General features: G+C 39.1%; 1 protein-coding gene across 1 annotated transcript in view; it reads left to right on the top strand.

The window, feature by feature from the left end:
* Positions 1-24,620, top strand: part of CDC40 (cell division cycle 40) — a 42,815-nt gene that overhangs the window by 369 nt on the left and 17,826 nt on the right. Inside the window, exons 1-7 of the mRNA XM_010561649.1 lie at positions 1-10; position 202; positions 1,244-1,259; positions 4,436-4,463; positions 10,848-10,934; positions 12,508-12,637; positions 23,557-23,640. The exon at positions 1-10 is cut by the window's left edge and continues 369 nt beyond it. Of these exons, the coding sequence (XP_010559951.1) occupies positions 1-10; position 202; positions 1,244-1,259; positions 4,436-4,463; positions 10,848-10,934; positions 12,508-12,637; positions 23,557-23,640 (356 nt within the window). The remainder of the gene's footprint in view (positions 11-201; positions 203-1,243; positions 1,260-4,435; positions 4,464-10,847; positions 10,935-12,507; positions 12,638-23,556; positions 23,641-24,620) is intronic.

A 24,620-nucleotide genomic window follows, 5' to 3' on the forward strand; every position in this document is an offset into this window, starting at 1 on the left:
GCCCGCCGCTGTGGCCGCACCGTCGAGCCTCGAGCGCTGCGAACGGCTTCGGGGCAGCCCCGGGGCGGAAAGAACCGGGGTACCGGCGCCGGAGGGGGGACGTTGCCGCCGCCCGGCCTTGCCCTGCCCCGCGGGAGGGGACGGGCGTGTGTCGGGGGGCTGGGCCGGAGGGTCCCGCTGCGGCCGCGAAGCTTATCAAAGCGTGTTATCTCTGTCTCAAAGCCGTGCCTTGCTTGGGCGTCCTCAGATGCTCTTGTCTTCTGTTCCCCCGAGTTTAAGGTGGTTTTCTGCGCGGTTCGCTTTTGCGATTCCAGACGCGGGGGAAGGTGCTGGTTTGGTTTGGGGGTTTTAGTGTAGGCAACTCATTTCTCATCCAAAGCAGGCGTCTCACCGCGGTGGCTGTCACTGGAGTAGCGTGTTGCTTCCAACTGTTCTGAAAAGTTTCCTACTTTGTGACAAAGAGGTGGACGGCATCTTTCGCTTTGTTGCCATTAGTTAATTCATATGCTATCGCAACTAATCATATTTGCGTGTGCATGTTATATCATATGTATTGACTAGATGCGCATTTTCTCATCCCTTAGAGCCTTAGAAATATCTAACTTCTTGAATTGCAGCCTCTGGCAGGCTGTCTTGTACAGGCTTTGGAAGGAATGCTAATTAACATCTGTAATATCTTTTGAGTGTGAATGATGATAAGTAGCAAGTAGTATTGGCTGGGCTCTTCACCACTCTTAAGGCTGTAGCAACAGGTTTTCCCTTTGCCATGGCCAGCACAAAGGTTTATGCAGTTGCTTGGTGGCTGACATCAGGGAACTGATCTGAATTTAAAAAAAAAAAAATATTCTGGTGGAGTTATTTGTCCTTGAATCTGTTCCTTGTTCTGGTTTGCAATGTACCTGCACAAATGCTTTGCTGGCACACTTAGATGCCCAGTGCTGGAGTAGGAACAAGCAGCTGGAGGAAAGAGTTAGGTGTCAGTCGCGTGTTCTCTTCAAAGCTGTTGACCAGGCTATGCCCTGAAAGGGGTATCCACCAGTACAACTGGGACTGTCTCTGTTGCAGACGCTCTGCTAACCAAGATAAAAAGGAAGTGAGGGTTTTGAGCATCAAGATGTTTCATTAAAATGTTGTCTTAACATTCTAATTTGAGGTCATAGATGATGAGGTGCATGTAACTAAAAAGATCAATTACTTCAAGCTGAGGCTTTCTGAATACACAGCATACTGGAGCTTCTTTTAGCACCACAACTTTCTTTGTGGAGTAACAGATCATTTCCTTGTACAGCAATATCGGGCTTTCTTTTCAGACTTTTACGGTTTAAGAAAGAAGTGCTGGTCTCATAGACAACATGCTCTCGACACCTTCCGTGTCTAAAAATGATGGCATCCCACCAATCAGCAGTGAAAGCTTGCCAGTCACCCCTTCAGGAATTTACCCTAATTCTTTAAGATTAGAAAGTCCTTACTGAACAAGTGTAAAAGACATGATGTTTGAGTGTAAGTCACAAGAATTCTTTAAGTACAGGGTTGGAAAAACAGCAAGGTGAGTGAGAAGGAAGGCAGAGTTACAGTTCATTAGTATCACTTCACTTGTGCAAATGTTCTGTCATGAATAAGGATCAAGTACTCTTAAGTGCATGGATATGTATTACATGAGGGACCAGCCATGGATAAGAAAAGATCGTTGTCCTGGTTTCAGCCAGGACAGAGTTAATTTTCTTTCTAGTAGCTGGTATAGTGCTATGTTTTGGATTCAGTATGAGAAGAATGTTGATAACACACTGATGTTTTCAGTTGTCGCCAGTAGCGTTTAGACCAAGTCAAGGATTTTTCAGCTTCTCATGCCCAGCCAGCAAGAAGGCTGGAGGGGCACAAGAAGTTGGGAGGGGACACAGCCAGGGCAGCTGACCCAAACTGGCCAACAGGGTAATTCCATACCATGTGATATCATGCCCAGTATATAAACTGGGGGGAGTTGGCCGGGGAGGGATCGTTGCTCGGGAACTAACTGGGCATCGGTTGGCAGGTGGTGAGCAATTGCATTCTGCATCACTTGTTTTGTATATTCCAATCCTTTTATTATTATTGTCATTATTATCATTCCTCCTTTCTGTCCTATTAAACTGTTCTTATCTCAGTCCATGAGTTTTACCTTTTTTTTTTTTTTTTTTCCCTGACTCACTCTCCCCATTCCACTGCGGGGGGGGTGGGGGGGGAGTGAGTGAGCAGCTGCATGGTGCTTAGCTGCTGGCTGGGTTAAACCACAACAATGGTGGTAAGAAGGGAGGCTAGAAGGGTCATACAATAAATATAAACAACAGCTGTGCACAGGTGCATTTTTGGCAGTTGAGAATGTAAATCTTAAGTGGTTGGTGTTCTGCATCCTAGTTGTAATCATTGTACCTGTTTCTGGTTCAGGATTTTGACCTGTTAACTTGCACAGACGTTATGGGTTCCTCACTCTCTTTATTAGCAAGGCATAATTGTTAGCACACTCAGCTACAGCATTTGGGTTTTTTGTTGTTACTTAAATGTGCATATCAAATATGGCCCTAAGAACTTACTCCAAGATGTATTTCTTTATTCTACAGAAATCTGCTGAGTCCTTGCCTCAAAGTACATCATAAATATATAAAATCATATTTCTGTGAAAATAACTTTTCTATAATTGAAAACTGTACTAATGGTTTGTAACTGTTTTAAACGTTTGAAGGGATGGCTTTTGTTGCACCCTTTTCTTACAGTCTGCTTATTAAAATAGGCCTATTGCTGATCTTGATGTTAAATTACCCATAATATATAGCATTGAGTTATAATTATTGGTTACTTCAATCCAGTAATACTTCTACTTTAATTTTAAATTGGAAAGCTGACTTGGTGAAAGTCTCCTACTCTTTTTAGCACCACTAAAGTGCTGAAAATGTTACAGTACCTGAGGGAAGACAACAGAGCAAGAAAGTGTGCACTTCTGGTCCCTTCATCCAGAAAAGAATACGGTATAACTGCAGAAAGTTATAAGAAGGGCAGTAGGGCTGAAGAAGGCTTCTGTGTGAGGAATTAATTGAGGAAGCCAAAACTGAAAAAGAGATGACTGAGGTCAAAAGTATGACAGGGACTTACAAAATCATTTAATGGCATGGGGAGGGGTTGAATACTCACTGCCTCTTCCAGTACAGCAGCTATAAGCTAACTGGTAGGAGCTGGGTTCAAAACAAACAAAAGGATGCAGTTTTTCACACAACATGTATTTGGGCTATTCCCTTGCCAAGAAATATTGGGTATGCAAGAAGTTTACACTGTTACAAGGAGTCTGGACAAGTACTTGGAAGAGATCCATTGAAGGAAGAGGTGTCAGTAAATACACAGATTTCTTCAAGCTCACCAAATCTGACTTGAAAATATTTGGCTGTTGGGAGAGCGCGGAAGTAGTATCATGTACACTTGCCCTGTTCTTACTCTCCCCTAGGTGTCAAGTTATCGTAAGGCTGATGTTTTCTTTTGTGGGGAGAGTGGATAGGTTGATCAAGGTATTTTCTTACTCCAAATACATCATCAGGTAGCTGGTAAGCATGACACTGTTGTTGATAAAGGCTGTTCCACAAAGGGAGGGGAGCCCACTTGTCCACAGCCAAGGCTAGGAAATGTCTTCCCTCTAGCAGTGGTCATCATGAGGGGTGGGACATATGGAATAGTTTTGTGGTGTCCTCAGCACTTGCACCATGAGAGCTGGAGGTTCAGTACTTCTACTTGTCCATTTCATCATGAGTGGACTTTCATTCAGAGAAAAGTCAGGTCCTGTGACTTCTGCACAGATTTGTTTCAATTCGTTGACTTCTTGATGTAGATGCAGCTCTTCTCAGCTTCCTGCTGGTAGTTGTGTTTTTTGTATGGAAAAAATAAAGTCCTGTTCTCCTTCTTGTCTCTAAGATAACAGTAGGTTCCCCCACTCGTGGCAGAAGCAGATCTTCACAAAGCATAGCTCAACCATCCTGTCTGACTCTGGAGTAACTGCACTGGCTAAGCACGCGCCATCCTGGTGCTTTGGCACTGTTTTTCTATGGATGTTTTTTGCCTTAATCAGCTTCATGGTGAGATTTAAGGCAGTTAAAAGCAATAGTAGGTGCAGCCTTTTTCACTCTGTGGTGTCTCCTATAAGCCACACATGTGGCTTATCTCCCTTCCTCCCTCCCATACAGCAACACCAGTGCTTTCTGCTACTAGTCAGGCCTCACGCAGGCAGGGGCTCTTGTTGTCTGTTGCTCCAGCTACTTTAAGGAGAAATAGAGCCCACCTGAAGTAAGGCCTTAGGCCTTTCTGCTCTGTAAGAGCATCTTGCTGCAGGATGGGTAGCTCCAGGAGGGTTGTGTTGACTGGTTATTGTAGGGTATGAACCTATCAAGAACTTGAGGCACTAGGTATGAATTGGCTGTAGAGATCCCCTCCCCAGCATGGCAGTGCCCGTGATACTGGGCTAGGCGGGCTCTTCCTCTCTTGTGCTCTTTAAAGCAATCAGTTTTGTGAACTGATTAACTATGGTCAACACCGCGAGAAGAAACCCAGAATATGTTTAAGTGATGGAAGTCTGATGGTCTAGAGCTCCTTTGCTGTTAGCTATCCAGAAACTAGCTAAGTAAAGTGTGTTTGTTAGTGGTGGCTTTTATGTATGGAGTTAATTAGACTAATTAAGAACATAAACTGAAAAAGTCAAATACAGATGCTCATTTACTTGGTCCTTAACACCAGTGCATTATGAATGTTCGTTCAGTGCTTTAATAATGCTGGCTTTGATTTGAAAGTAGAGGCCAGCATGTGTTTCAAGTCCTATAATATAGCGGTTTCCTTTTTTCACTCTAAACTTCTTATTTTAGGATTCTAAGTTATATTTTGCTAGTGATTGCCAAAACCAATTGTAATTAATTTTCCTACAGCTTCTACTGATATGAAAAATCACCCTAAGATTGTTCAGGAAGTATTCACCTTCACTATTGAATTAAAAATGCTGAAGGAAATTCAGGAAACTGCACATTCTGTGAAGAAATCACTTTTACAGGAAATGTTGCAGCTATAAGCTTTGCTTTTGGAGAGAACATTTACTGTTTGATCTCCATCAGTTCAGGGTGAGACTTGGATGGGGGCAGATTTTATGATATTTATCTACAGTGTCTTGTTCACTGGTTTTGAGGAGAGGATACTCAACTGGGCTGAAATCAACTAGGCTGGCCTGGCCCAGTACAGGAGCTGGAGGGTTTGTGTTGTCTTTAATGTGGGAAGGGGTTGAATGTCTCAGGTCTAATTCTCTGTTGAATCTAGTTTACCTTTGGCAGTATGCAGATGTCCAGAAAAATACTACTTCAGGGGAAGAAATAGACTTCAGTCACATTTCTTAATGTTCTTCAAAATCTAATCCCTGCCCAGCTATGAGAGAGGAAAGATACAAAGTCAGTGTGTGACCATTCTGTAGCAGCGATGAACATCAGTGACTTGGGAGGTGTTATTTGTTAGGAATCTTTTGGCTTCTTTTAATATGGTGGGTTTTCCTGCTTTCTTTGACGCAAAATATCTTGTAGAGAATAGATATTTAGAACTTGTCATCCTGCAAGATGCTGGGAATCTAGCCTAGTTCAACAAAACCAGTTAACATATGCTTTTCTTGCAGGTTTATTTTTATTCTGTTGAAGTTAGTGGGATGGCCATTTACTGTTAAGAGTGTACGAATGGGTAGAATGACTAAAAGCTGATAACAACCAAATCTTAATGTTGGGACTTAACTGTAAATGCCATTCATCTCTTGGTACTAAACCTGAAAATCTTTAGAATAATACTGTGTATTTGACAGCCCAAGTGGTTTATGCAAGTATTGGTAAGTGACAAGTCGCTTAAGCCTCTGGCTCATGGGATGGGGTCTTAATTTACCACGTTTTAGTTTAAAGGATAATTAAAACTAATTAAATCTTACACAAAGCAGCCTGCCCTTTTTAGCTATTTGGCTAATTAGTGATGAATTTACCTGAGGAGAGGGAACATTGTGGGTTTATTGTCTAAAATGTCCAGGAAAAAAAAAAAATAACATATAGACATCACAACTCTTTCCTTGCATGATATGAAATTAGAAAACTCTGACCTTTGCTTTGTTCTAACAAACTTTGTGTTTAGACAAACACTTGAGATTTAACTGTCAAATTCTGTTTCTAAATGCATAAACGGCTCTCATTAAACTTACTGGTGGCCACGTATCAGAACATTGGGGATTACAGAATTTGGCTGAAATTTAAAAATATTGTGGATTAAAAGGATTTTGAGTTGCCTTAACATAAACCATTATATTCTTTCTAAGGAACCAAATTAGTATCCAGTGTTGCAGTCCATGCTGCAGCTTGTTTCTTTTATTTAAGGCTTTGCTTTGATGCCTATTACAGGGATTTGGCCTGTGTTTAATTAAAAAATGTTTTTGTTTTGCATACACATAGAAGAAAACTTCTAGCAAGCTTTTTTCAGATTTTTTTTTTAAACTATTGAACTATTTTGCATTCTATAAATCAAGTACTTTTCATAGATGGTAACGGGTTTGGTTTATGGCAATAAGGTGGGTTTTTTCCAATGAAAAACAGGGCTGTGGCACGTTTAAGGAACCTGTAAGAAGGAAAGCTAATCTGATTTACTGTGTTTGTAGTCTAAAAATCCCTTTCATTTCCTGTGCTCTTTCCTATGCTGACTTTTAACTGGCCAAAGGGCCTTTATAGCAGGACTAAAGGAGAACACCCTGGCAGGAGCTAGACCTTCTGTGTTCTTTAGGGAGTTACAGTGAAGCACCTGCTTGTCTACACTTAGCGTCAAAAGCTTCTTTCTGTCTCAAGGTAGATTCCTTAGGAAATGCTAATACTCCAGAGTACAGCCCTGAGTGCCATTCCCCTGTGATAGCGTGATGCTGTGTTGTAGGATGAAAGAGGCAAAAGGAGAGCATTTAAGTATCAAAGAAATTTTTTACCTGATCAAATCACATCTGAACTGTAAATCAACCTGATACTGAAAGTAAGTAGGCATCACATCTATTTAAAAAAAGCAAACAAAAAAACCCCAACCAACACACCAAGTAGTTCGGTGATAAGACATCTTCTGCTTCTCTTCTGCCTTGCATCAGGACTGATACCTGGTTCTGTCTGAAGAGACACTCATTTAACCTGTCTACCAAACTTCAGTGGATCTATAGACTGAGCAGTTTTGTCTGCCCCTTATTTCTACTAAGTTGCATAATCTAAGTATTTTTTAGGCTGAATTAGGTTGTTCAATTTTTCTATACAGGTCATATTTTCTTACACCTCTGATCATTCTTGATTTTCTCTTTTAGACCCTTTTCAGTAGCATGTCTTACCTGATATGTGGTGCCCAAGGTAGTCACTGTATTTCAGTTGGGCACTTATTACCAGCACTGAGAAGAGCAGAGGTGACGTAGAGCTGAAGTTTGCAGCTCATTGTATTATGTCTTCCAAGAAAGCCATATTCCATAAAACGTAACTTCCTAAAACCTTAATTTATCTTCTCCAGGTTATATGGGGTGTGCCACCTTTAATGATATTACAACATGCCATAAAGCCATATTTTCCGAGTTGCAGCAAACACAAGCTGCTTCTCTGCCAGTCCTACAGCTGAACTTTTATCTTTCTCTGGAGGAATACTCTGTTTAAATTGACAGATTCTTGACACACACACCCCTTTTTATTATTCCTGTGCGTTTGTGAGTGGGAAGCGACCTAGGGTAATACTTAGCCCATCACTGAATTCACAGATGCCCCCCTCTTTCAGCCTGGCTACTGATAGTCTTCCATCCTGCAGAGCCACTTGTGTCACACTTGGGACATAAGCTACATGATGAACTGCTCACCTTAGGCTTTTAGGTAAATCAAGACATATCATGTGTGGCCAAAGGAAAAACTACAGCACAGCAGAGGGACGTGATCCCTTAGATTACCTTATCTCAGTCACAGCTCTGCCAGACTGCTGCTCCTGTGATCGGTTGTACCCAGTGATCTTCACCATGTGCAGAGATTGCTGATGAGTTCTTTCCTCTATAAAAAACACCCCTAACAATCCAGAATGCCCCAATGCAGATAGCTTGCCAATTTGTGAGATGATTGATGGACTAGGCTAATATTTTAATGTTTCTGCTACCTACCAGAGTCTCGTAATGCTGTACAAAATGGCGTTTATTGGATGTTGACCAAAGGATAATGTGTCTGCTGCAATTCAAACTCTTGCCATAGACTAAGATTTCAGAATATGTTGTATCAATACTTTATTTTCCTATCAAGATTTCAATTCTTTAAAATACTGAGAAGGTGAAGTGGGGAGTTGGGACACACTCAATTATATAGTTTAAAGTGAAACGGCATAGTGAAAAGATAACCATTACGTGCTTCAGCAGCATATTAACAGATCATTTGATGCCCAGATACGTGAAAGCATGAATAAGGCTGGAGCTCTTGCAGAGTGTAGCTCTGATATATTTAACATGTGCTTCAATTTCAAGGCTCGGTGGTTTTCACACAGAAAGACTATGCCTGTGGTGGTCTAGGAGTGAACATATTGTGTGGCTTCCAAGTGACTCAGCACTGTTCCACCAGCAGCGAAGTAGAACCAGAATTGCTATAATCATCCAGCAGAGGATCAGCTTTCATGGCACAATCTGTTTCTTTTCTCAATTACCAAGCGACATATAATAGGACTTAACAGGGAGAAAAGAGGAGGAAAAATAGCAGAACTGAAAAATTCTTGGCACTTCTGCAAAACTGGATTTTTCTCACCTCTTCAGTTTAAAGAGCAGGAAAAAAAACCTGTGTCATAATTTCAAGTAAACTGATAACTGTTTAAATGTCACTGACAGTTAATCAGATAAATTTTGCTGTATTATCAATGATACTAATTTTTATTTTCTCAAATTATAAGATTGGTGGGTACGATGTGAAGTCTAGCTGGCAGAGCAAGCTGTATGATGTGACTCGAAAAAGTTATCTATGGAAGCTGTCCTCAGGTCATGGAGCTGTGAAAGCAAGTGTAAGTGTGTACGTAATAAAGGTTAGGAAATGGTTTTGATGTGCTCCTCTTCTAGCTGGGTTTGGGGGGGGTGTCTGGTTTTGTTGCTGAATGACTGGATTAGGCCTGTTGTGCTGTTCCAAGGCAAGTTCATAGGGTATGAAAGTCAGGGCTGTGAATGTACCTGTAGCCGTTGTCATCCAAGCTCAGTGAATTGGAAAGGTCGTGTGATGAGAGAAATGAGGTCAGGTTGAAAATTGGCAGCACTAAGGGCTCAAGCAAGAGCAGTGCAATGGCTGGATCTGCCTGTTAAAATGATTGATACACAGTGAGAGTAAAGCTTTCTAGCTGGACTTCACAATTCTACTAAGACAGTGGTCTTAGAAAAACAACTGATGGGATTGCTGATGTAATTCTCTTAAAAAAAAAAAATACACCTTTTTTTTTTTTTTTTTTGAGCAGTTTTAACCAAATATAATCAGGCAACAAGCCAAAGATCTTTAGGTACTGTTTTTCTTCTCTGTGTTCTAGAAAACCAGGTTTTAAAACCTTTTAAGTCTTCTAAGCAAATTTGTTTGTAATTGACCTGCTGTTGAACTGGGGAGAAAAATGGCTTCTGGGCACAGCAAGTCAGAGAATAGCTAACAATATTAAGTAAGTAAAGAACATGCCATTTTGCTCTTTCAAGATACTATAATATAAAGCAAGATTGAGTTTGTTCGAGGTAATTTTCTATTAATGAAGTGACTGCTAAAATTCGATCCTCTATTGTCACTTCCTTTTGTGAGTTGCAAATGCTTTTGGATCCTATTGTAGGTGAGCACTGATTAAACACTGATGCTAAGACAGCTTTTTCAGTATAATTACTAGGGATATTATCAATATACTAGTGTATTGTAAATTCCTTTCAAATGCATTTATTCTAGAATAAAGATGCAGGAAGCAATACCAGTAATAATACCGCAAAATAACATTCTCCTTCATTAACTGAGCCCTTAATGGGGGGCGGGGGGGGGGGGGGTGGGAGTCAATTAGGATCAGTGTAAATGTGCCTTTGTAGAGCTCTGTAAAACCAGGTCTTCTTGAGCACTGCCACCTAATCAGCCTTTTTCTTTCCCATCTTCTCTTTCTACTTCAGCTGCATGTGCCTTTCTGAGTTCTTCCCCTTTGAGTTGCTTGAGAAGTTATTCTTTTGGTTAGCCCCTCTCTCTTGTCCCTTCATCTGTCATTTTTGTCACAACAGGCTTGGAAATGTGTTTAAATACTGAAGCTGAATTGCGTTTATACCTTTTGGTAAAAACTTGGGAGATAAGGGATCATTGGATTCTTTGAAACTCATTGTTACAGATATGTTTGTGCTGATGTCTAATATTTTTTTTCCCAACTGTCTTTCAAACCAGTTACTTGTGACTTCTACCTTTTGTAGAACTTTAATTTTCACACTTTTATATTAAATTGGTGACCATTTTAATTGGTTTTTCTTTACAAGGTCTGGTTTTCAAACATCCTCAAAAAAAAAAAGCTTGCCTCCAATCTTGCTACTGTTTTTAAAATATATGCATGTAAAAAAAAAGTAATAATATACATGCAAAATTCCACATGTATCTTGGACAAATTTCTCAGTGAGGACCCGACATTGGGTTTACAATCAATATTTTTTAAAAATAGAAACTTTGGCCAAGCTACTCTTCTCCTTTCATAGTGCTGAAAGTGTCAGCTTGAGCTACAGCCCTAATTTGGTCTGAAATGGGGTAATGGCATATATTTAACAGTCTGTATGTGAAAAATGGTTTATTAATATGTCTGTTTTATTTCAGGAAGATGTGGAAACAGGAGTCCACCTTGATCCTGCTATCAAGGAAGTTCAATACAATCCCACTTATGATACCATGTTTGCACCTGAGGTAAGAAGCTATATTGATCTTTAGAGCAGAAATGCCTTTGGCTTAAAGGGCAGAGGTTCTATAAATCTCGTGAAATTCATGTAAGACATACCTTCTTTGGATGCTTGCTGTGTTTTGGAATCTAGTTTGGGCAAATAGAAAAAAGATTCTACACAGATGTGTTGGTATTTTTAATGCTTGAATTTTAATATTCTGTATAAAGCTGTTCTAAGAAGAATCTTAAAGTGTTTGTCAGAATTATAGCTATGGAAATTAAAAATCAAGCTAGGAAAATAGCATTATAAAGATGTTGAGTAAAACATGAACTGCATTAAAGCAGTCTCTTACTATTTATTTTCACATTTTTGCTATTTACTCATTGTGCTACTTAGAGAAAAATGAATGGTTGTAAGTCTTGTGGATATATGGCTTTTAAGAGGACGATTTAAAATTAAGATCCAAGTACTTTCAGTATAACTATTCACATCAGTGTTAAGTATTTTAGTAACTTAAACTATGCTAAATGTGTGTAGTGAAAAAAACATTTTAGGCTGAATTTGGACTGCCTGGTGCCATGTGAACCACTCTATTTTATTATAACTGACAAGGCTATCTGAAAGATAAAAATAGCTGCTCAAACATTTAGCTTTTTTTCAGTATTTAACTTCTTTGTACAGTTTGTCTTCTGTTATACCAGGGATTAGCATTTTAGGTAGACAAAGGCTACATCCATCTGAATTTTCTACATTAGTTATGCTTTAAGTTTAGAAAACCTTCTGTGGAACCACATAAATTGGCCTTCTCATAGCAAGCTTGCATTTTGCAACATACCAAAGCCATGAAGTGTGTGAGCAAAAATACTAATTTAAACTTACTACAGTGTTACTTTGTGTATGTGTTTTAGTTAGGGAAGCCTAATGCAGGACAGTCTCAGGTGTCCGCAAAGGTGGCTGACAAGCATAGGGGTTACAATTAAGTTTAGTCTGGTATTAGTCTCAGTGTATTACATTTGTTTGTATTCACTGTTCTTTTCCCTAACCATGGTATGGTCAGGAAGACTGGCATTTGTCACCTCACAAGAAGAAAAGGAAGGCAGGGTTTCATAAGCGTATTTCCTGGAATAATACAACAAGTCCCCAGCTGCTTTTTAAATGCATGAAAGTATTGTTGGCAGTGTAATTTCTGTATTAAGTACATGAGTTTAGTAGGACCTGATATCTCTTTCTTGATATCTTCCCCCTTACAAGGGACAGTATGCTGTGGTTTTGTCTTCTGAATGCTTGTACTGATCACATACTGAGTGGCAGCGGTTTGTGTCAAGTAGTTGATATTGATTTGTCCTCTGTACCAGTAATACAGGCTAGAAAGTTCAGTTATGAAACGAGCTGTTCAAAGCAACTGTGTAAGCAATTACTGTGTAAAATAACAGGCTAAGAAGCTTATTCAGTAGTCATAAAGAAATATAAAGTTGAAGTGACTTTTGCGTTACAGTTTTTGAAAGGTCTATATTTTGTTTTTTTTCCTGAAAAAGTACACACACATAAATAAGAAATTAGTAATTCTGATATACTTTCTTTTAACATTGTTGATGTAGTTTGGACCAGAAAACCCATTTAGGACTCAACAAATGGCTGCACCTAGAAATATGCTTTCTGGATATGCAGAGCCAGCTCACATTAATGATTTCATGTTTGAACAACAAAGAAGAACATTTGCAACCTATGGTAAGTCCTTAACAGTGGAATTCACCTCCATCTTTATCATGCCTGGACAAAACAAGTTGTTCTTTATAGAACAGTTAATAGGACTGCAAGTTCTGTAAATTGCTTTTTAACAGACTTAATAAAATGGGGCAAAGTCTTTGAGAATCCATACAGCTGGAGATCATAGTATTTATTTGGGAAATCTCATTGGTAATTTCCTTTGAAACTGTAATCAAGTGTATGACCTCCTACCAAACCCTTCTTAATTAATCCTTCCATTAGTTGCATCAGTGTAGAAAACAGAAATCAGAATTTCACACTTTTAATACAACAAATAACTGTAGATCTATTATGTAAATAGATTCTTTCATGTGATTCTAACTGAAGGTAGCTCTCTGAAAACCAAAAAGAACACTTACTGAGTTGTGAGGTTCTTCAGAGTGGTTGCCTCTAGTTACAAGCTGAATTAACAGGAATTGAAAAAATTGGGAATACATTGCTAAAATATTCTTAGCAAAGACAGACCCAAAGAACTCAATATTGGTGGTCATTACAGTTGCTGCTTTCTCATCTTGGAAGAACCTTTTCACTTGTAAATAGTTGCATTTGAAAAATGAAACATTTGAGTTTTGGAGAGGCTTGAGTTTAAAATAGACTTTTTATGGATTGTAACAAAAGTGGATTTTTTTAATAGGGGAAACATGGAAAGACTATGGATTCTAAGCATTCTTTTGGACATGCTTGAAAGAACAAAACTGCCGTGTATTACATATAACAGTGGTTAGTTTTTCTTCTGTGTTTTGTTGTAAGCTTTCATTTCTGTTTTAAACTTGACTACAAGTGCTTGTCTTGCAAATACGAATCTTTGTTTTCAAATGAAGTATCACTTTATATTCTTCAAATTCAGTCTGTTAGGCAAGTTCTGATACTTCTGTGTAAACTTAGTGTCGCAACACTCAACTTTTTGCACAACTGTCACGGTCCACTCGGTGGACTTGTGATGGTTTGTTTGCTACGATCTCGAAAGTGCAAAATTAAGGTGACCAACACCAAAGGGGATAGCAGTAATCACACAGTAAAACTTTATTGTATTGCCTGTGAGGAGGCACGCGATAGTTAGAGATGGGTGAAAGAAAGGAGAAAAGTAAAGTTAAGTTTAGAGAGAGGAGAAAGAGAGGTTATAGCTACCACCGCTGATCTCACGACGTCCTAACGGTCCCGGGTCCAGCTGATGCTGCGTCGTTGATCGTCGTGGTCCTTGGTGGGGAAGCTTCAAACTTCCATTGTTCAGAAGTCATCTTTTATGCTTAGTAACACTCCTTGCTCCACCTCTGCCTCAGGAGTCTCCACCCTTCTCAGAATACAATTATCATATCTCCGCCCTTCTCGAGCGAGGCTATCACGCAGGCACGGGGTCAGTGTCCGAGGCGTGGTTAGTCTTGGAGGCGGGCAGCCTTCGACCAGGAGGTGTGTTTTGGTATTGTAATGAAGCAAAGTTCGTCTAAAGTTCATGATTTCTTCGTCGGTGTTACGCCAACAGTGGCAATTCATCCTTTTTGACAGTAGCTATGCGGTTATCTCTAACGGTTCCAGCCAGGTACCCTCCAGGAGCCTTGTACCGCACATTCTGTCCTTGGGACCGGCCGCTGCGCTCCAAACAGGCCGTTGTCAGGTAGCGTACTGTTCATGTTCCTGATGACGATGTTGAGACAACGCTGATTTTCTGACTGACTCTTACAACAGACTCACGTCTTTCTTTATTCGTATCTACATTCAAAATACTACTCCCTGCAAACTGTCATGCCTCAAAATCACCTCCCTACACACAAGTCCCCTTAAATTCATTAGGGATTTATGCATGCATGAATGCACTTACTGCATTCTATGATGGATGAGATTGGGACTTTATTGCTAACATCTGTGAGAGCCATGTATTACAGTGAAACCTGGAAGAAAAATTTACCTACAGAGACTGTAACATCCTCAGTTTCTCTTTGTATTTGGGTTTTATTAGAAGTTTTCCTGTAAATGTTAAAAATTGAAATATATTTAAGACAGGGTTTTTTCTTTTACAGTTTTAGCTAATAGGTACTTTTCACTGAGTTGTTAGGATGTGGAATATAAGCAAAATGCCAATATTAAGAAATGGTTGTCTAGTTCCATAGCATAACTTCAACTTACTTGACAGCAATTTTGATGTTAGAACTTGCCAGACAATGCAAGTAGGAGCCTACTCAGGATCTGAATAGACAGATTAGAATTTGTTCTGTGAAATTAATGTTGCATTGTGTGGATTGTGCATTTTTGTGTGTGTAAAATAGATACTGGAAAAAAGGGTCTGTAGGCATGTAGTGTTTGGTTGGGGGTTTTTTTGTTTGTGAAATTTAGTTTGGGGGAAGATAGAACAAGTAAGTCAACTCAAAGCTCCTACTATTGGTTTATATCATCAGTGTACAGCAACTGCCTTGAAAGCTGTATTACAAGAGAGTATAAAAATACATTTTTAAGACTCATAACATTGGCAACTGTGCAACTATCATGTGCAGCTTTCTAGAAAGGTTCAACAGATAATGATCTGGGTAGGGTGAAAATGGAGCTATGAAAAGGCTGAGATATAGACAATTTAAACTGCAAGAACAAGCACTGAGAAGCTGAAGTTCAAGCTAGCAGATGCGGTAAATGGGCATGATATCCTGGCTCACTAAAAGGCCTGTTAAAAACAGCACTTCTTTAAGTTGTCAAAAAGTTGTCTATTAAAAAATTTAATATTCTCTTTTCCATTTGGAAGGATGTAATATCTTCTCAGAAAAGACCAAGTATAAAAATGCAAGTGTAATTGCTAGGCATAAATCTAAGTCATACATGTTTTTAATGACAAAGTCATAACAAATTGGAAGAACAGAGAGTACACTTCTTAATTAAAAGCTGCAGATCTTGAGACCTCTGGCCTCTGTTAGGCTGTTTAGCACCATTGTGCTAAGGCAGGAGATCTCAAATAAATCTGCAATGGCTAGCATGTAGATAAGCAGTGACTATAAATGAAGGACGAGTGTGGTACAAGACAAGAGGATAGTAAATGAGATCATGTATCCAAACCAGCTCAACTGCTGCAGAGTCTTTCAAAACAAACAAAAAAAGTCTTATAGATCATCTTGAAAATCCATACATACTCAGTGAGAAACCTATATATTAATTACAAACAAAACCCAAGTATTTTTTGGCAAACAGTCTTTCTCATCTACTTCTCTTGCAATAAATATTTACTGTTGAAAGTACTTTTTCCTTGTGATGCTTGGATAGCTCAGAACATCCATGCTGTCATTGACTGAGTGTCCTTCCAGCCCTTTATCCTATTAGACAGGTGGGCAGCAATGGGTACCTAGTAAGGAGTGGAAGAAAGAAGCAAGCAAATAGTGATAATGTGCAGTCTCTCAGCCAAGGGCAATGTTTCTGTATTTATTAATTTTCAGTGAATTTGGGGGTTTTGTTTTTGAGAAATGTGTCCAGCTGCTTCTTGAACCCATATAATTTTTCTGTGTACTTAGTAGCCTATTGCAGGCAGTTCGTCAGCTTACCAGCACCTTGTGTGAGGAAGTACCGCTGTTTTGAACTTGTGGAACTTAACAGCCTTCTGGTTTGCCTTGATATCCCCTAGCCTCTTGTGTTGGAAGACACAATGAGCAGTCACTTCTTATTCACCGTTTCTGTGTCGTTCCTTATTTTATAGATCTGGGCCATAACTTCATTTCGGTCTGCTTTTTTTCCACCAGAAAAGATCTGGTCAATCTTCTTGTTCCTCTGTTGCAGCCTTTCCGTGCCTATAACTATGCTTGTTTCTCATCTATGTCTCTGCTAGCTCCACTGTATCGTTCCCAAGATGAACAGCAAATCTGTGCACAGTGTTTAAACATGTCATCTTACCGTGAATTTGTACTGTGGCTTAATAAAGCGAGAGGCTTTTTCCCTTCAGTTTCTAAGAATTCTTAATGTTGCATTTTTCTCTAAGACTTTGGGTAACTTTGCAAAAGCTACTTGCTCCCTTTTTCCAGATCATTTACACTATGTTGAACAGCATGGACCTGAGCATGGATCTACCAGCACCTTTCCTGTGCTGTGGAAACCAACCGTTTAGTCTTGCCAGTGTTTTACTAACTTTTTATCAATTGACCATGTAAAGACCTGTGGGGTTTTTAAAGTGTCTTTGAGGCATCCTGTAATAAGTCTAACTCAATTTCGTAAAGGTATGCAACATCAACCAAGCTTTGCTCATTCACATGATTGTCACCTCAGAAAAATTCCGGAGGTTTTGTCATTGAAATTTACCTGTACAGAAAGCTGTGTTATCTGCTCTGCTGCAATATATAACGCTCATCCAAGTGCCTACTCATCGTTTTCTTTATTATAGTTTCTACTGCTGGAAACTTCTAACCGTACAAATGTCTGGCTGGCTGACGTGTAGTTCCCCAGATCTCTGAAGCACCTTTTAAAAGTTGGCATCATATTTGATATGTTCCATTTCTGTCATATTGAGACAATGTTAGGCAAGAGTTTTTTTCACTGTGTTTCCGCTTTAGATCTCTTGGATGACTGCCATCTGGTCCCCGTGTTTTGTTACCACTTATTTGACTCTTTAGTCTCCTGACATTTCACTTTGAGGTAGATATTTTGTCACATTACCCATAAAGAAAGGTTCTGGCACAGGAGCCTGCCCAAGCTCCTCCATAATGAACATGTGTTTTAAAAAATCTCACTGATGCTCTCTTTTCATTCCTTGATCATCTGTTGACCCACATGCTGCCTGGAATGCTTTCTGCCCCTGCAGTTTTTGACAAAGGACAAGTGTTAGGTTTTATACCTTATGTGATTTTCTCCTCGCGTTTGGTTGGGGGGCTGCTTACTGTAGTGTTTACTTTGCTAGAGTTTGATTCTTTGTATTTTTCACATTTGGATACAACTTCAGCTCTCTGAAGAATAGTTCCTTATTTCTAATAGTTTCTTTTGACATACTGTTCAGCTGTGCCCACTTCCTTCTGGTCCCTTTAAAGTCGTCTTTTAATAGCTGGCAGGCATTAGTTCTTTTTCAACTACATGGTGTCTTTGAAGTGTCCCTGCATTTGGAAGAGGCTTTTACCCTTTAGTGCTCGCTTTCGTTCCTCTTTAATATCTTCTTTACTTAATATAGCCCTCCTGTTTTGAGATTGAGATCATTGTAGTAAATGTTTTTATGGCTTTCTTTGCTTCCTCAACAATGTTGATTTATACTGCATTATGGTAATTTGTAAAATGTGTGTCCTTAGAAAAAATGTCTTAAAATCAGGTTTCCTGCATTGCTCAATTGGCTTTTTTTCATGTGAATCTCTAACATGACTGCTTCATGGTACAAGTACATTGTGTAAAAATGCTGGTTTCATCACATCTTGGTGTGAGATTTGCACAGTCTACTACAGGGAGCTGACTAAAATATGTCATTATTACTGTGCTTCTTTACCTAGCACCTGTTTAATCTCTGTTACCATTTCATGGTTATTGCATCTTCTGGCTGAACGATCAGTTAGGGAGTCCTGACAACTATACTCACCACTGCTTAAACCTGGAATTTCAGTCCAAAGGATACTTTAATGCTTGTTAATGCTATTAACTTGTTAATCTGATTTGTCTTGAAGCTTTCTGTAGCATACAGCATTTTTTTCCCCAGTGGTATGACTACTTATTTCTGTAGTCTTTCTGCCTGGTAAAGAGTATTCTATCCAATTATGTCAGTATTGTCCTACCAATTATGTTTATGAGTTTAAAACAAGATACTTCAATTTCACTATGTATTATTTTTAGCCTCTGCCATTTTGTGTACATGCTTGGGTTTTCCATTTCCCTGCCCTCAGGTTAAATAGGTTTCTGTGCTTATTGCTATCCCTGTTATCTGAGGTTTCAGATTTCTGTGCTACCTTTTGCTTAAGGATATGGCTTTAAGATTGTGTGTCATTCCAAATGGCTTATTTTTCTTTAACTATTGGCTATCCCCAACTATTTAATCAAAAAGCACTCTTTGAACCTTCTCAGTACCAACAGCCTTTTAAATCCAGATGAGACCTACCCATCTCAGTAAAGTTCCCTTCATTCCAGGAGTTTGGAGAGGTAAAGTTGACACAGGCACTGGAGATGTTTTCCACATTGGGGTTAAGATCTGCAGCTTTTCTTGGCAGTAAACAACCTCTTGAGAATGAGCTACCCTTCCAGAATATATTTTATACAAATTCAAAAATACCATAACTTAATTGATTCACTTTTGTACTGTTCCTCAGTCTGTGGAAAACTGAGGAAGAGCGTGCTGAATGCAAACCTCAGATCTCTGACAGGTCAACTGGACCTCAGCTTCTTTATCGAGAATGTCTCTGTGATACTAGCATGTGGAAGTAGTCAGGTATCTGCTGCTGTCTTTATTCCTTAGGATACAAAACGTTATTGGGGCATATAATACACAAAAGGGAAAGCCAAATCTTTGACTGCTCTAGTCATTCTCCTTCCTAGACACTGGATTCTTAAGTTGTCATTTCCTCCCTGATGCCCAAGAGGTGGTGAATCCTTGTTATTGTGAATGCAAACCTGCTTCTCTTGTCTCCGGAAGAGTCGGGGATATTCTGGTCCTGTATCCACAGACAACAACTTGAAACGAGTGATCTAGTCTCAGATCGCTTGAGTGAGAATTGCTTCAAGGTCATTCCTATTTTTATAGTATTCTGCACAGTTTTAAAATCTACATAAATATTGCAGTTGTACCCTTTTCACAAATGTAGTAGTTGAGATTTTATTGATACCACCCTGAACCTTCTGTGCTGCAAATTTAAACTATTTTTCATATTCCCTTCAGCAGCACTATCAAGCCACAGGTCATTGTTGTCTTTAATGTTTCACGTATTGAAACTACCTTTGGGTCCATCAGTTTTTTGCCTTTTGTCCTTCATCTCTCTTTAGACTGACAAGGATGTTTCTTCAATCTTTTCTAGACCTTTTCCCCATCCCAATGTTTTGGGTTTTTTTTTCTGTTACCCTCAATTTTTATCAAAATTTTTCTTCAAAATACATTGCTTAAAACTGCACATGCCAATCTAGATTAGGCCTTGATTGTGCTGTTCCATGTTTTACATAGTTTTTGCTTTGCAATAAATCTCAGGTTTCCTTTTTTTTTTCCTCATTGGTGTCAGACTTGTGAAGTGTATCAACACCACTGCCCTTGCAGCCTGTTTTGTTTTTTTTTTCCCCTATACCTAATCAGGTTTTTTCTTCTTTTTTTTATTTGTCATTTAAGCATGTCTTTGCTGAAGTGAAATATTTCACACTTGTCTTTGCTGTCAGCTGCATGTTTTACAGGTATGTGATCCTTTGCTGATGGCATAATCCATAAAAATACTGAATAAAATATTCCAGGCAGGCCATTTTATAATCTTGTATAAGATACTCTCCCAGTCTGATAGAAAGCCATTAATAATTACTCTGTGAGTGTCTGTCCTTTTTTTTAATTGGTAACCCATTTTGCATCTGCAGTCGTAGGTAATCTACTGCATTTTGAATCCATTGATGTAAGGCAATCTTCTTACATAATTTCAGTTATTAAAGAGAAGGCTTTCCCTCTAGAAAAACAAATTTCTCTTCACAAGCCATTATGATGTAAATGGCCAAAAGCTTAACTAGCATTATTTTTCCAATGTTGTAGTCCTTGGAGCATGGCTAAAAAGACCAGGAAGTCCTAAAATACAAGCACTTGTTTATTCTTCTGTATCTGTACCCTCAGCAGCAGCAGTCTCTCTTCTTGAAAATTCCCTTTTGAGCATTGTTTAAAAAAAAAAAAAAAAGGCAATATAATCTCCTTAATTATGTGGGCATATATAAATTCTCAGTGTGAAGCAGAATTATGGATTATTTTTTACATGCTGCACACAAACTGTTCATGAATATGGTAAAAAACTAATTTTGTAGCTATTTCAGCATCAGTACTCATCCTAGAAGTGGACTGCTTCATTCCTGCAGCATTTAGTATTTTAAAATTTCACCTTCACGGGATATTAATGTCCAATTTAATAAGAAACAGTCTTCTGTCCCTGAATCTCTAAGCTCTTTTATGAGTATTCACTAACTTGGTTGTAACAGGATTACTTCATCAGTAAGACTGATATTTTAAGAGGTTAAAATGACTCGGACTTGGAAATAACACTTTTGATTTTTTTTTCATCTACTGGTATTACATGCAACACCTACAGTCACTATTACCTCTTACAGTTGTAGGCACTTTATTCTCTGATTACTTTGATTCTGTAGAGAGGCCAGTGCAGTCAGAATGGGTTAGTCCAGCTGCATTTTTCCACATACCTGAGCTACCTTGGGTCTCTGTATGCTGCATTGCACAGTACAGTGTAAACGTACTTTAATTAGCTGTCTTTCTGGAATGCACATCAAAGTCTGATTATTTAACCAACCATTTTCAGGTGCACTGAAATTATGGATGTAGGTGGAATTGTACCTTTCCTTGCTAAAATGTGGCATGAAGTATCTACCTCCTAAATAAAACTGAAGGAGACGTAGAAGTCGGGGCACATTATATGGCATACCAGCTGAGTAGGATAAAAGCAAGCTGTCTTTTGCAGCTGCGTTTCGGAGTCCTAGCCAGAAAGAAAAGATTCTCTTTCACATATCCACTAGAAAGTAGAAATTGTTCAAAGCGTTTCTATGAGAATGATGCTGGACCAAATTCAACCCAGCTATAAGAAGTCTCCGCTTCCACGGGAAGCTGTGCTTGGCCCAGGGGCCCTATTCATTAGAATACTGTCCCTCTTTTACAAATACTGAGCAAATAGAGTCCCAGAGACTGTGTCAATACAGTTGGAGGACAAGTAAGCCACTGTATTGATTTTGACATAAATCCAAAGTAATATCTTTCTGCCATTAACAGAAACCTTATAACTTGGAGGAGAACTCATTGAAATAGTGGCTTGGTAAAAGCAGGCAGTTAAATTAGCACAAGTCTAATTCCAGTGTCTGCTCAGTTTGGTTGTCCATGGAAATAAATCCTAAAAATAGTCTAGAATAATTTTTTTGTGGTTTGGTTTAGGTATAGTGGAAATTTATATTTCATAAGAGGGCATTGTCATATATTTCCCTCCCTGTATCATATTCATGGAGCATCTGGGCATATGTTGTTCCACGACTGGGTCTTACCAGGTTTGAAGCTCCAGAGCTGCTCTGCAGATGGATTTTTCTATTTGTATGGGAACGCTTGCTGCGTTCTTCAAATAGCTCTTCTACTAATTTCAATAATTATTTTTTTTCCCATCATCTGAAAAGAATCAACTGGACCATCTTCTAGGACAGTAGTCTTTCTGAGAAATATTTGGGGAGGTGATCTTCTTTGGTTATTGGGATGATGTTGATAGGTTCTCAACTTGTATGCACCCCAGTGCTTTTATGGGCCATTGGTCTCTGGGGTGGACTGGATAATCTCCCACTGTTCGTGATTGTCTCTGTGAATCAACAAAAACATAAGAATTAGATTGTATGCTGTAGGATTTCTTTGATTTTGTGTGTGTGATTACTTTTACTGGTGGTTTAATATCTTCATTGCTGCTTTTTTTTTTTTCTTTTTTTCCTTCCTGGTACAGAGAAATTCTCATTGGGTTGTCAAGGGGCATTTTGTCACTTGAATAATATTTAATAAAAATTGGTGATATGTCCACCAGGGTGCAGTCTTTCCCAAAAGAAAAGCCATGGTGGTCAGTAACTGTTCAGTGCACCTGTTCCTTGGGAACTTTATTTGGCTCTCTTATTCTTGTAGGATCATGCTATCCTTTTCAGGAGAAATGGAGAAAAACTGTAAAATACGCATATTAAAATGAGAACCTCAGTATCAAAAATTGTAAATATCCTGAATATCTATGAAATGCTGGTACATTTTATAAATTATTTGTAGGAGTAAATGCAGCAGTATTTGCTGTTTTCTTAAATGAGACTCAATAGTTGTAATCAGGAAATGAAGATGTGAATACTTAATCCTTTTAAAAATCAAAGGCCATTGCTGCTGCTTCTGCTACCATCCACGTTAGTTAAAGCAACTGCTTTCACATTGAAGGAGCAACAAGCTTTCCCAACTCTGGCAGGAGGAGGATGAAACGATTTCTTCTGGGGGAGACAGAGTATGCACAAAGCCCTGGAAAACTTCGTTTGCTTTCATTTTTTCCCCATCTCTGTCGTCTTCCTTCCAGCTGCCGCCATCCCCAGCACTGCCAGAGGCGACCCAGCGGAGGTGGTGGGCAGGGCAGGGGGCTGCTGAAGCCGGCGGGCTCTCTGTGTCCAGCAGCAACGGGCTGGTTCCAGGGTGACTTACTGGGTTTGCCAACCAAGGCACAGTGCCCCAAACTAAAGCAGCATCTGTTTAAAATCACGTGTCACTAACATAAGATTTTGAGCTAGTCTTTTCCTTATGCCATGTTACAACAAGAAGAGGTTGCCATGGCATTCCAAAATCTTATGTTTGTGTTTACAGCAAACTGGTCTGAATTCGGTGTTGACCTCGCTTGGAGCAGGGTGTTGGGCCAGGGGCTTCCTGAGGTCCCTTCCCACCAGAAAGATTCTGTGACTTTGCTTCCTGTGACTACCCTCCCTTTGTGACTTGTCTTATCTTAACTGTGCCCCGTTATATTTATTTGCTTCTCTATCTTGTGCAAATTTAAGCATTTTGGCAGCAATGCATACGCAAGGGCCTCATGGTAATACTTCGTAGTAATCTCAGGCCAAGTGAAAAGTGGATGGGATTTCAAAGTATCAACATTTCCTCATCCCTAGCTCCTTGAGAGCCAACGGGAAGAGATCTGGGGGTAGGTGGGGGCAGAGTAATAAAAGCTGTACAAAACCAAAAAGCTTGAAATAACAGTATTGCATTTCTTCTCTTGTTCTAGGTTATGCATTAGATCCCTCTATAGATAACCCTGAAGTTGCTACCAAATACATTGGTTCTGTAGAAGAAGCTGAAAAAAATCAAGGTAATTAATTCAGACTTGCAACTGATGACTGTTTCCATTTCTTCTTTACTAGGAAATGGAATAGGTATTGGCAAAGGAAGGAATTATGATAGACTTACCCATGTCCAAAGACACAATAAAGAAAGATGTGTTGCAATTGTAATGTGAAGAGGGAAGAGAGATACTGGAATGCTTTGTTTTCTTGAAGTAGCAAATATTTCAGGCTATTATGTCAAATTTCAAATTAGAATTTGCAGTTGGAACCTAGCACGTGCCATTGCATGAACAGAATTGATCTGTATATTTGAAATAGCTTTTTGGTCCTCTTAAATTCTCTCAGCTAAAATTGTCATATGTCTACATTGGGATACCAGTACCTTGGGCTAATCACCTTAACTGTGCTACTCAGTAGTGAACTGATCACTCTGTATGCAACCTCTAGCACTCCTGTTGGGAATCGCATGTTATCTCTGCTTACCAGAGTTAAGCTCTTTGGGTTATTTGGAAAAGAAAAAGCATTGGAAGGTTGCCAAATGGTAAAGGCATAGCATGCCACTGGGAGGATTGCCTACCGGAGGCATGGGGTTTGTAATTAATACTTTGATACAAGGTATTTAACACTCAAAGTGACTTGTTTGCATTGGAAAATTGAACCTGTGTAAACTTTATGGTTATGCTTTCCCTTGCATGTCTTTTTCTAACATCTTATTCACATGAGCATACAAAGGTTCTTTATTTCTGTGTCCTATTCCACGGAATATATCCAAGGTTATTTCAGTCTTTCCTTCCAAAGTAAGATAAAGAAAATAGACTTATTTTGGTATAGCAGCTACAGATGTTAGACAGAAATGGCTGAGATTAAATCATTTTAAAAATAAAAAAAATAACTTTTCATAATGGAATTTTAGTAATTTATTTTCAGAAAACACTTGATTAATGTACAATTCCTTCATATGATCATTATTTCAATTTTTACGTAGCCTGTTCCCCTTGTTTATACA

The sequence above is a fragment of the Haliaeetus leucocephalus genome, unplaced genomic scaffold (genome assembly GCF_000737465.1).
Source record: "Haliaeetus leucocephalus isolate CR32 unplaced genomic scaffold, Haliaeetus_leucocephalus-4.0 Scaffold149, whole genome shotgun sequence".
NCBI lineage: Eukaryota > Metazoa > Chordata > Aves > Accipitriformes > Accipitridae > Haliaeetus > Haliaeetus leucocephalus.